The sequence below is a fragment of the Etheostoma cragini genome, chromosome 11, assembly GCF_013103735.1.
Source record: "Etheostoma cragini isolate CJK2018 chromosome 11, CSU_Ecrag_1.0, whole genome shotgun sequence".
NCBI classification, from domain to species: domain Eukaryota; kingdom Metazoa; phylum Chordata; class Actinopteri; order Perciformes; family Percidae; genus Etheostoma; species Etheostoma cragini.
This window is the reverse complement of record NC_048417.1, coordinates 23,117,533-23,131,553: the sequence shown is the minus strand read 5'-3', so window position 1 is coordinate 23,131,553 and position 14,021 is coordinate 23,117,533. Positions and strand designations below refer to the sequence as shown.

General features: G+C 38.2%; 1 protein-coding gene across 1 annotated transcript in view; it reads right to left on the bottom strand.

The window, feature by feature from the left end:
• The window catches only part of dnah7 (dynein, axonemal, heavy chain 7), an 86,692-nt gene that overhangs the window by 58,268 nt on the left and 14,403 nt on the right, over positions 1 to 14,021 (bottom strand). The window contains exons 20-24 of the mRNA XM_034885398.1: positions 6,897 to 7,090; positions 4,180 to 4,378; positions 2,480 to 2,620; positions 990 to 1,202; positions 802 to 911 (exon numbers count right to left, since the gene is read on the bottom strand). Coding sequence (XP_034741289.1) covers positions 802 to 911; positions 990 to 1,202; positions 2,480 to 2,620; positions 4,180 to 4,378; positions 6,897 to 7,090 — 857 coding nt within the window. The remainder of the gene's footprint in view (positions 1 to 801; positions 912 to 989; positions 1,203 to 2,479; positions 2,621 to 4,179; positions 4,379 to 6,896; positions 7,091 to 14,021) is intronic.

Sequence of the window (14,021 nt, the reverse complement as noted above, 5' to 3'; positions counted from 1 at the left end):
ATATATATATATATATACTGTATGTAGTTTTATATGTAATGAATGTAATACACGTCAAAACGGGTCCACTCCAGCTTGCCAACAAAACTGTTGACTGAGAAGTGACTGAGAGCCTTACTTCTTATTATTATAATGCCTCCCTTTTATACATATTGTCTTGTACTATTTGGAACCAAATCTTTTAGAGTAATACATTGTTTCCATTAGTGCAAGAATACATTATTAATAATGACTTCATAATAATGTTTTGATTGATTAATGCTATTACATACATACATAATGTAGTGTTGCTCTTCAAAATAATACCTTATTAATCCAAGGTACTACAATTTCCTTCTTGTTAATGTAACCCTATACAATGATCAGTAAACTGACATTCACAGCCAAAGCAGATAAAGTCAGCCCCTGCCTAATAAATACAAGTTCTAGCAGTAATCTTTAAATACTTGGCAAACTGCCATAGTGGCTAGCTGGGTAGCATCATTCACACACAAACAGGTTTAATGAACATTATTTCCAGGAACACAGTAAGGCAGAACTCCCAGTAGCTCAGCAAAAATATTATGTCTCTTTATGATGACACTAATAAGGAATTTAGCATCTAAAACGGGAAGAAAAGGGTTCTTGTAGACAGAATAACAAGGTAGGTGATTGATTAATAGTGTAGGGATATATGGAGCTACATCCAGCTTGGGATTTGTAGAGTCATAAGACAGGCAGGACTTTTAGCTGCAAGCATCCTAAACATAAGCCTAAGAAAAAGACAGTGAACTGTTGAGGGAGCTTGTGTAGTAGCTTTACCGGTAGCAGCGGTCAGTGAGTGGGGTAATGACCAGTCGTGGAGTGTTGCCCAGGTATTCATAACCATAAGGCAAGCCAGCATTGATCATCTTGGTCTGGAGTAGGTTTTCCTGCACAGTGTGATATAAGTTTAGAAGTCAATCACTTAGCATGTAATATGAGTTGAAAATCCTGCTCCTTTTACCTACCACCCAGTAGTAGCGCAGTTGGCTAAGCCACTCAAAGTCATTCTCGTCACTTATTCCCTTTTGCACCAGTGTAGCGAGCACATCCCTGGCGTGTACGTCAAGCACAACAAGGGCTCCGAGGGTCACCCGGTTCTGCTTGGATAGCTTGCCGCGTACAAGTGCCACAATGTCATCAATCTGTCTATTGTTCTGCGCCAGGTAGGCATCTAAGGCCTAAGGGAAGAGAGGCATGATTAAATAGAAGGCAGTGCATTCTGGAGAGAATGCTATCAAGACTCAATCTATAAACTGAAGGTCACAAGTTTGATCCCGGCCGCAACAACTACTAAGTCCATCACTGTCAAGATGTCTAAGAGAAAAACAAAAACACTTTTTCTTCCTTATTAAGTGCATCTCTGGCTGGGGATGATCTTGTGCCTTGAAGGAGGATATTAAAAGAAGAATATGACCTGTGATATGGAGGGGTTTCCAGTGCAACTTCATAAAACAGCATTATGCCACAGACATCTGCTGGGTATGTGTCAGCTTATGAGATATAGTTGTTCTTCATTGGATGTGACGGATTTAATACAACTTGTAATTCTCATTCAGACCAGCTGTTAGACCATATCCATCTGATTTGGAAAAAAGCTGAACCCTATTGAATGAGATGGTAACTTGGAGCCACTAGTTAATTCATTACTGTCAGTATTACATTCATTGAAAGGTAATCTGTTTGTAATACAATTTATCCAAGAGTAATCAGACTTTGTCGACCTCATCTTGAGGAACTTTGTAAATCTTTTATTGAGGCTGTTTCTCAAGTGCTGTCTTACGTGACATAGTTCACAGCCTATGTTGCTATGGTTACAACTTTGATACACACATGCAACTTCAGAGCATAACTGTAGATTATGTATTTCAGACATGAGCTGTTACCATGGTTACAACTTTGATACTGATATCATAGGACATCAGAGCATATTGTAGATGATATATTTCAGGAAAACATACTGGTGTGGTTGCCTGTTAGCATAATTGGGTGTGTAAGTATGTAGGTTAAGTCTGCAAATAAAAATAAGAACATTAAGTATGTTCCACAATAAAAAAGATGTTTAATCATGACTTTGATGACTTATTTACAATTCAAGATAGTCTGTGCAGTGGATGGACTATTTTTCTATCTAGATGGTTCCAAGTGTCTTTGAGCATTCTTGAAATACCTTCAAAATAGCAGCGAGTCTTGTTAAAAGACCTGCTGGGTTTTTCAAAGAGATTTCAAAGGGATGTATCTTTTGCAACAAAAAAAACAGATACTCAGCTCTGGGAATCAAATGTAATAAAGATGAGAGGCACAAACTGGGGCTAACTGGAGGTGAGAAAAGAGAAACATCTCAGAAAGCAATATAAAGGCTTTTACTTTTGAGAAGGACCTTACCACAACACTACATTTGTAAACTGTTGTTAAATATGTAATGCATGTTAAAGAAATACAATACACAGTTGATCACCTTCTGTCCTGAACTAATGGCTTCGTGAATATCCTTTGTCCAGTAGACCTGTGAAACGCAGAGCACAGTCTGGCCTGGCCAAGCACGCACCCAATTGATCCTCAGCTCGTTGGGATACGCCTGGATTGCCTCCCCGATTACCTACAGTGGACCACAAGAGGGACAGAGGCTTTAACACACAACACTTCCACTACTACTATGTGAACACGTTAACATTTTTAACTAATAGACATCACCATGAAACTGCCCCAATTGATTACAAGTACGATTATTTTTTGTATTACAAGTATTGCTGTCAGTTAAACACGTTATTAACAGCGTTAGCCCAAACCTTTTTCAACAGTGTAAATTTTTTATGGAAAGATTAACGCTCTTTTTGGCCTAGCAAACTTTGTAGTTTTTGTCACATGCTGTTGCAACAACTAGCAATGTTAGAAAAAATACAACACCACACCAGATCTAGCTAGACCGGAATCAAAACAACAGGCACGGCGCACAAACACCGTTTGAGCTTGCGAGCCGGCCAAAGAGTAGTAACGTTACGTTTTGAGTGGATGACGAGCGTGAGACGCCGAAATGGATGCCAATAAGATTCTGAACGGAAAGTTTACTTATTAAAAGTTTCCAAACGGTTCCATTGACAAGACCTAAGTGATCTGTGTGTTTTGTCGTTGAGATATCATCGCAGCACGTCCAGTCTAAAATACCACTTGATGGCCAAGCACACAGCTGATTCCTATTCCCCACCCTCCCCTCGTCAAAGTATTTATTCTAGTATTTATTATAAAATATAGTATTTACTCTTTTATTGATGGTCAATGTTAAATTGTGCAAGAGATTATTTGCTCCAAGAGAGAATGTTACGTGTGAAATTGAACACTACAATAGTCCATATGCCAATGTTGTTTTTAATTAAACAAATATTTGCATAAAGCAAACCGATCCACTTTTCCATGTTGATAAGAGCATTAAAATGAGCTAACTATGACACTAATGCGTTTAATTGTGTAAAAATATTTACAGGTTTTCTTAACTTTTATGTTTAAATTTGAAAACTAATGGGGCCTTTTCTAATTCAATATGCGCAAATGTTGAGTAATTTTCAGAACACAAATCTGACCATTGGATAAAGCCAGGTTTATTTCATTTTGTTGACATATTGGAGTAAAAGGTTTTTAAAGAGTAAGTTTTCAGTTTAGAGATTGGAATAACACTGGAAAGTTATCATTTTGAGAAAATGACCTTTTAAGATGTATATCGTGAAATTTCAAACATTGTTATTGCTAACTACTATTTATAGACACAATTTCTAATCAAATTCTTAGAATCTTATATCTTGTAGATATACTTATGCATATCCTATACCCTTAGGAGAAATCTACACACGCAAATAAGTATTAAATGTGCTATTTTCTCTACTTTTCTGAAAGAAGAGACATTATGGAAGCTTAATAATCTAAAATCTAAAAAGTGCATGAAAACACTGTGTTTTTATTGTGCCTGGGCTTAACACTGTGGTATCTGTTTAATGGAAAATATTTTAAAAAAGCATACATAGAGAAGCCTTGGGTGTGCAGTATCTCAATTTTGGTGTCTAACATTGACTCAAATGTATTTGAAATCTCATTTAAATTAAAAAAATTAAAACAAAGCATTAGTTTGTTTATGTATATTTTGTAAGCAAATCATCCACACAACACCTTATGCAGGGAGGCAATCATGCCATTCTCGAGTTCCAGAAGCCACTTCTCCACTTGGCCCTTGGCTTTGGAGGTGGAAATAATATCCAGCAGCTCCACCACTTCACTTTCACTGCTCTTCATGTGGGTGATGTCCAGCACATCAGTGAACACCACACTAGCGATGCCTTCAAAGCACTTCTTCAGATGGGGCTGCACTCTGAAGGCGAATAAGGCATGAAAGTTGAAACACTTGGGTATTATCTAATTTCTACAGTGTATATGAGCAAATCTCCAAATTATATATTACACTGGCCGCATGATTGGCCAAGTTTTGATGGTTAATAAGGTCCACATTTATGCTGAGTGTGTGTGCTGTTTTTTGTTATTTTTAATTGCCATTTATTGTATGAAAGAGTAATGATTTGAGTGTTTCAATGCCTGTGGAGTTTATAAAAAATGAAAGCCTGCAGACATGAAGCGTCAGAAGAAGTGTGTCTCAAAGGTACAACACATTTTTACTGTTCCTGATCCCAGTTGTCCTTTTTTTAAATCAGGTTCCTTGTTCTAGGACAATGGACAACACCAGAAGCTAATTTTCATCCACCAAAGGTCAAACTAACAATGGGTAAGGGAGATAACTACAGCACTGGCAAATCTGCTCACATGTTAATGATTGTATTTTATCACCACATAGCACAAAGTGCTAGTGGTTAGTTTACAACACAAAGAAGCACAGAAAAGCTAGTAATGTACCTTTAATCAAACTACTATTTCAAAAATCACACATTAGGTCATAGAATCGCTTAAGGTGCTCACTGCCAGTTTTTCTTACATTGTGATTGACCTTAGAGTTTAGTTGGGAAATTGAGCCAAAATCCAGCTGCGCCCCTAAAGACCTTTAGAAGATTACATTCATTCACTAATACTGTGATTCACATTCACACAATGTTCTGTGACTTTTGCTGTTGCAAAACCCTTGATGGCCCTTCGTGCTACAGTGTGTTATGTCATTGCAGCTTATAGAGCAATAGACCTCATTCACCAATACCTTCCTAAGAATTTTCTTAACTTTGTTTTCCACAAACTTCTTGTCTATGTCAGATTCATGACATGTTCTTGAACAACAGGATGGTTTGCACCTGTGTTCTTAGGACTGATGAATCCCACGTCCTCATGTTAAAAGCACCAGCCAGTTGTTCCTAATTGGCATAAGAACACGCCCCGCATATGCTCATAAAAGGACATGACATTTCATATTTAACTTAAAGCATTACAGTAAAAAAAACTGTAAACGACTGTAAAATTACATAAAATGCTGGAACCAATTATTTGGAGCAAACTGTCATTACTCAAATGTGCTAGGAGTGGTCTTGAGTGTGCATAGATTTTGATTTTAGCTAAGAACAAATCCAGGATAAGAAAATATTAGTGAATGTCAGAATCGTCTTAAAAAGTATGTATGTGGGCTTTAAGAATACATTTTTTTGTAAGAACGGTTGGTGAATGAGGCCCAATGTCCGTTGAAGTCGTTTTATTTTATTTAAATGTTTATTAGTATAGGGAGCTTATATATAAATATTTAGTATACATTTAGTTTCAGTTTACAAAAATATTTTCCACTGCTTATTTTCGTTTATGTTTACTATAATAGCCTTATTTGGGACATGTTTGTAGCATAAACCTATGCCACACACTACTGGATTTATAGCCTAAGATAATTGGAACTTCCAGTCCTCAATGTTCTTATTTATTCTAACTTTTCTTGGAGTTTTTTCCTCTTTTTCATACCATTTCATTTATGTTTTTGTCCTTCTGTTGCTTTTTCTCGCTGTGCAAAAAAAACATTCAGGAGAAATAGGACATAGTATTCTAATGCATTCAAACTTTGGCATTTGAGTACTGTACCTCACTTTCTCTACATCCCTGAAATAAAAACCAAGCCCTTTTGTCAGTCTAGCATTGCAGTCAGGGACCAATAATTTAAACTGTTGAAAAATCTCACTAGCATTTTCCCCAAATTACAAAGCCCCTTCCAGCCCACCAAAACCCTCACTACTGCATAATTCCCTTCTTTACAGAAGAGGTCATGACTGTGTGCATCTGTACTGATGTGATGACAATTCCCAGAAGCCAGAAGTGAAAGCAAAAAGAGAAATGGAGTACAAGGGTACAAGGATAGAACATTTTTGTCTGGAATTACATTCATTATTAACCAAACGCCCTGGGTGAAATAAGACAAGGGTAGGTTACCAGTATGGACTGTGGGGGCGGATTATGCATTATAGTTAGCTGAATATTTTGTAGCCCTTACATCAGTTTTACAAAGGCAAACAACTCCGCTACATATGTGATACAGAAGATTGTTTAAATTTAAGTTTCTTCATCAAAAAGTTACTAGTTTTAACTTCTACTGATGGATGACCAGGACGCTGTTTATCATGACCACTAAAAGTAGTACAAAACCACAGATGCTCTTAATTGTAATTAGAGATAATGCATAATATAACCCGGTCACAAACAGTTTAAATCTCTCCCCTCTGGTAGGAGGCTGTAGTCCATCAGGACAAAACCTCGTGCCGTGAAAACAGCTTCTTCCCCTTTTGTATATATGTGTCTCTATTTTGTTATTTATTGTTTATTGTTATTGTTTAATATGTTTGTTTATTTGTATGTATTGCAAATCCCAAGGCACATTCTGATAATAAAAAATATGCCTTCATGTTTTAACTGTTTACCTTGTGGGGTCTTTGGTCTCAGAGAGGATTTCCAGCAGCTCCTCATTGGACAGGAAGAAGAACCGTGGGAAATAGAGACGCTTCTTCTCTAGGTAGGTATTCAGACCTTTGAGGATCATCTCCAGCAGCTCATTAGAGACTTTTAGCTTCTCTAGCATCTTGTCTATGGCTATCACTGCCAACACGTGCTTGTCCTAACATAGACAGGAGAGAATAGTGTTTAAAGCAAATATTCCCTTTGGTTAAGTACTCACAATTTACTTAATTTCAGCGCTCTACCACCAACACGGGCCATTTAATCATCATCACCATCATCCTCATCATCATCAACAACTCCTAAAAACACGTAGTTAGGATAAATATATATTCAAAACACATACATGGACATATTTAAACTGTTTGGGCAATTTTGAGTAATCTGAAACACCAGATGTGTTTTTACACAGAATCATCTGAAAAGCATTGGAAACTGTTTGGAAAAGGAAAGGCACGTTAGAAAAATAATTGGCAGGTCATTGGCTAACTTTGACCAATTAGATCAAAGAAACATATGATGTCGGAAGAGATTGCCGAAGAAGAAAGAACATGCCACAGGCTGAGGAGAGAGGACAGTTATTTAGCCTGTCGGTGCATTTTTCTCATCTTTTCCATGGAGAAAAGCCTTCAGTTTTGGTATTTGCTCTTGTTCCAATAATAAAATACTTTTCCTATCTGACATAACTAATGCTACTGCAGCATCGACACTAACATTAACCTTTTTGTGTGTGTAACGCCTCTCTGTGCGTCACACACACCTACAGTAATCTCGCTTTGCCAAACCTTCCTCCACACACTACGGAGGAGGGTCTATCCACACAGCATTCCAGGATGGGACAAAAACGTGCTCTTGTTTATTGGCATTCCTTTAAACCAATATCAATCCTCATGGGCGACGCCAAGGTCCGCATGGAGCTGCTGCAAAATGGCCATGGGAAGAACTTGTTTTGGTGGAACGTGTACATTCAAAAGTTGTTTTAGTCGTTCAAGTGAAAACTCAGATTGGACAGATAGTCCAGTTAGCTGTCTGGATTTACCCTGCAGAGATCTGAGGAGCAGTAAAGCAGTCCTCAGAAATCCACCTGAGTTTAAAATTCCAACACATAGAAAGAGGAAGGAAACGGACATCGGCAAAAAGACATGCACCTGGCGGAATTTCCTGCAGCACCTGAGCAATGCCGGAAGTGGAACGTCAAGGATATAGAATACACCTACACTAAATCACGCGTGTAGCTGCCAGTAGCTCCTCACAGGGCATTGATTGTTCTGAAACCACGGTAATTCAACAAAAAATGCATTACTTGAAGCCTGAGATGATGGATTTTTGCATGATCAAATCTATCACGATCCATTAATCCAGCCCCCGTGCAACGTATCAATTTCCGATCCACTCAGAATCATCCCAAGTTCACAGTTTATGCTCTCTAGTAGGAAAAGCCGATGATAACTATCCATGTAATAGTTTTCTCTGAGTCTCAAATAAGCACTAATAAAATGTAGTGTATGTTTCCTTGGCCTCTTTGGACTGTAGAGCTTTTTCTAATTTCTCAAATTAGCTATCACTCGAAGAAAGCAGCAATTGTTTCACAGTTACATTCCGACTTCACCATGACCATCGTTCCCTCACAAAAGCTGCTTACGTGTGTTGCACATTAGTGTTGGCGACTTACTGCACATTTTGTTCATAAAGGAAACATATGACATAAAGATGGTTTGTTGTGTCAATATTTTTCTAGTAGTGCATCAGTGCAATGCCTTTATTTAAATGGCTATTTCATATTAAATCGTACTACTTTAAAAACAGAACTGGGCAGCAACCCACGCTCAGCGGCACAAATGGCCTTCTTTAGGAAAATATCTTTACAGCTGCTGCGCGGCTGTGGCTCAGTGGTAGAGCAGTTGTCTGCCAATTAGAAGGTTGGTGGTTTGATCGCTGGCCCTGCCATCCCGTGTCAAAGTACTCTTGGGCATGACACTGAACATAGAATAGCCCCCAATGCTGTGCCATCAGAGTGTGAATGTTTATCCAGTGTTTTTTGAGTTGTCAGTATGAAAAGTAGTACATTAAACTTAATTAAAAGGCTTTGACTGTGTCTCAGTGGGCTGTACAATTATACTAGTAGAGGGTATCTGATTAATGAACTGTGATTCTAGTTTCAGAGATTTCATCAGGACAATGAAATAGCAGGGCTATTTTTATAAAGTCTGCCTGCGGGAAGCTTTTCATGAGCACATTGAAGGGATAACAATGCTGGTTTTATACGTGACAATGAGTTTTTAATGCACCAAACAGATGGCTTCAATGGGGGACAGCAACTGTCCACAGCTGATATATATCGCGTCTGCAATCAGTGTGGCGAGAAAACTACAACCTAAAGAGAGTCTTTTTCTTTGTTTCAATCCAACACACACACCACACATCCAGGACAAATAATGTCCTGTATTTTTAAGGCAAATCCTGCAGAGTTATATATCTGCATAAGCGTGTGAGTGTACTAGTAAGTAGTGCTGTCAGTTAAATGTGTTATTAACAGCGATAGCGCAAACCCATTTTAATGGTGTCAATTTTGTTTTGCAAGATTAACGTTCTTTTTGGCCTAGCAAACGTAGTTTTTTATCACGTGCTGTTGCAACAACTAGTAAAGTTAGAAAAACTTCAACACCACCTCGGATCTAGATAGACAGGAAGAAAAAAAAACAGGCACGCTGCATACACTCGTTTGGGCTTGCGAGCCGGCCAAAGAGTATCAACTTTACGTTTTGAGTGGATGGCGAGCCTGAGACGCCAAAATGGACGCCAATAAGATTCTGGATGAAAAGTTGACTTTTTAAAAGTTGCCAAATGGTTCCATTGACAAGACCAAAGTGATCTGTGTGTTTTTTTGTTGTGAACTGAGCTTTCATCGCAGCACGTGCCAAGCACACAGCTGATGCGAATCCTCCCCCCCGATTAAAGTATTTTTTTCACCCTTTTATTGATGGTCAGTGTTACACTGTGTGAGAGCTTATTGGCTCCGAGTGAGAATGTTACATGTGAAATTAACCACTACAGTAAGCTATATGCCAATGTTGTTTTCAATAAAAAACGTTTGCACAAAGGAAGCCGATCAACTTTTTCATGTTGATAAGATCATTAAAATGAGAAGAAATAATGGCACAAAAAGAAATCAAGTCATTAAGAATAAATACAAATGTTAGTTAACTATGACATTAATTCAAATATTAAAATTTTTGCAACTGTTTTACTAACTATTATTGGGTTAATCCATCAGTCTATTAGTAAATGATATGTCAGACATCTTTTCCATGAGTTCAAATGGTCAACTGTTTCTCCTTTCCTCAGCACATTAGAGGGTGCAAAGGTGCGGCATTCTGCAAAGTTAAAAGAAAGCAGGTTCATAGAAATACGTTTTTGAATTGATTTGGATACGTATTTTTCTGCAATTTTAAATGCAGTAGTAGATAAACGACAAAATGAAGGAGGCAGCTTCTTTTTTTTTTTAAGTGTTGGAAATTGAAGTTAAGATGTGAAGGCTGTAAGAAGAAGATCAGTGGATCTTGAGCAGCTCCCAGTGGTTGATCTGATGACAACAGCCTGGCAAAAAAAACTGAAGTGATTTGTGGAAAGGAGAGCTGCACTGTAGCCTGCCTTTTTGCTCTCACTATTGTGTGGTAGTATGGAGTTGAGATGATTTCAATTTCATGCACTGCTGATCAATGCCATGGACGAGATGAAGGAATGTGTTCTTTGTCAAGATTTTGATGCAGTATGCACCTATGCGGAGGGGTGTTTTGCTATAACTGGCCTACGGTTACAATGACAAACTGGAGTCAGGTCAAGAGAGAGAAAGAGAGAGAGAGAGAGAGATATCAGCATCTTGATATGCCACACTTGTGAGGTGGATGGATTATCTCAGCAAAGAAGAAGTGCTCAATAACACCGATTTGAGGGATTTGTGAACATCATTTGAGAGAAATAAGCCTTTTGTGTACATAAAAAAGTGCTTTGAGTCTTTGAGTTCAACTTATAAAATGGGGTCAAAAACATAAGTGTTGAGTTTTTAATTTTGTTCAGTGTATACAGTTTAATACAGTATACAGTATTAAACTTTGTTATTTACAAAAATCATTACAAAATGGTAACAAACCAACGTATGTTGTTCTGTTGTCTCTGACATATATCTTGCCTGTGAGTTTTGAAATTGTGTATGGACTGGGTAAGCTGTAACTTAATTTGCCCTTCTTGGGATTAATACATTGTCTGACTTTGATTTAGCATTAAACATGACAAGAAAACTGGTGATTGCACAAGAAGACCATAGTGTAAATCTTAACTTTGCTTTCCACAGTTTTTAATCTTAACCTGCAGTACTAAATATGTGACATCCCCTCATTAGTTTTAACAGGGAAGCTAAAAGATGTAAAACGTATAATTTATTTTATTTCTTAAATCATTCAGACATTGTGTCAAATAATTAATAATATAATCCTAATTATATATAATATATAATATATATAATATATAAATAATAATCCTGGGGAACAACTAGATATAGGATGCCCACTATTATCATTTGGGATCATACCCACTAACCTATTGTTATTTTAGGTACTTTTTCCCTATAATTATATGAAGATATTTTACTGTCATCACTGGTAGCTCAATGCATTAAATGTAGTCAAGGCAACATTGGTAGCCATTCCATTCAGTGTATGGATTACAAAAATGACTACGTCAATAATTGAAAGACACTTCCAGGAAAAACGGACATAACAATTCAGGTTGTAAAGCAATATGATCTGATGGATTCTTCCCTTAAAAAAGACTTTAAATTATTCTTTCTACGTTTCAAGAGATTGATGGCCATTCAACTCAAGTGTGGGATAAAAGCAATCACAAATCAAATGTTTACCACTGTGAATTACCCCCCTCGGGCAATTTTCAAGTTATCTGAGGTGAGTTTCTATACAGTACGAGAATAAACGGCTGGAAATGGCTTTTTTATGATTCTCTAACTGTTGTGTCCAAATAAAGCAGTGGGGATACTTTAAGAGAATAGCAGAACACTTCAACAGTCTCCTGTGCATCAGATAGCAAAGACAAGGTAGGTTAGCCACCACTACTACAAGTGACTGTTTTGACAGCGTCCCAAATATGTTTCGGGACTGTCTCTGGATGGTGGCAATGTGAGCCTTTAGTCTCAGATTTTCATGAAGGATAATTAGGATTAACAAACAGAAAGGGATTCGTTTTTTTTATGTTAACATGTACAACAAATTGAGCTCCCAATTCTCAACGGAAAAATAAATTTTTCTTGCACTTTACAGTGGGTGTGGTTATGATGGGGCAGCCAGATAACTCAGTTGGTAGAACATCCGTATATATATGTATATATATATATATATATATATATATATATATATATATACAGTATATATATGTATATTCCTCATCGCAGCGGGCCAGGGTTTGACTCCGACCGGCGGCCCTTTGCTGCCTTCCCCCCTCTCTCTCCCCTTTCATATCTATTCTATCAGCTATCCTGTCAAAAATTAAGGCTGAAAATGCCCAAAATATCTTAAGAAAAAAAAGATTTTGCAATGATGCACTCTGACACACAAGTATATTTTGTTCCCTTGTCCCTTTCCATGATCTCAATGTGCAGCAACATTCATGGTAAACACATACAACAAAAGGGATGGCAACAGGTTATTACTACCTGTTAGAATTAGCTAACTGTTTTGTATATGCATTAAAGGGTTATTCTTGGAGATTATAAAAAGCTAAATAAGTAGAATTCCTCTACAGCCAGTAAGAGCTACTAGTGCCACAAAAATTAGAAGAGCCCTTGCACGCTGCTTTTACCTGTGCAACTGATCAATGTTCTGAAACAGTAAGCAATAGTAAGCAGTAAAGGAGGCAACTGCCTTTTACTTTGGACAAAAAAACTGACAATGTTTAGTGGCCAAAACTACATAATTATCTTACTAAGGAAGAAAATACAAACATCAACATCAGCGTATTGGCCTTCTGATTAAATTCACACAGCGGGTAACAATGAATATCCTTCCTGACTGTCTGATGCCATTAAGCAGCTGTGTGGAAGCTCACCACTTTAATAAAATACTAAAAACCAGCAGGTACATCAGACGTACACATTACAAAAATTATATTTGAGAAACCCACTTTTTGCCATGCTTAATCCTATACATGTACTGTACATCGATATTTACAGAACATCTACATGTTCTGTAAGCTCTTTGTAGGTCTGTCCACCAAACACTTAGCAAAGGATCTATGTTTTAAATGATGTCACGTTTCACGTTTCAATACTTTTCCATGACCTTTTGGCCAATTTTCATAAATATTTATTCCTGAAAAGGCAGATTATGTATATCCAAAATTACATAAGTAAGCACATTTACGTTTCCCACACTCAAACTTGGCTGCCAACTGACTGTCTGGAAACAGAACGCCTGCAGGACAGAACTGTAGAACGACGTGAGCCCAGAAAGGTCCATATCCTCAGTCCTCAAAAGAAAGAGCTGCCGGTCATAACCCATCCGCCCAGCTCTCCCCAGCAGCAATCGGGCCGTATCAAGCCAGCTGGGTCCACAGGAATACAAAAGTTTCCGGGCAGTCTGGATACGAAAGGAGGCAAGTTTCGATAGAATATCCACCAGCCCCTGGCCCCCTTCAGCAACAGGTAGGTATAGAACCGCTGCCCGAACCCAGTGCTTCCCCGACCAGAAGAAATCCACCATGGCTCGCTGAATGTCCTCCATCAGGTTTCGCGGCGGCACAAGGGCAACAAGCTTATGCCAAAGGGTCGAGGCAACCAAATTATTTGCAACCAAAACTCTGCCCCTATATGACAGCTGAGGTAGCAACCACCGCCATTTAGACAACCGAGCGCACACCTTCTCCCTCACTCCCTCACAGTTCTTCTGCACAAACCCCTCCGTACCCAAAAACACCCCCAAAACTTTTAACCCTTATTTCCCCCACTCAAGTCCCCCAGGCCGACTGGGCACCGCCGTATCTCTCCACCGACCCACCAGCAATGCCTCACTCTTAGCCCAGTTCAC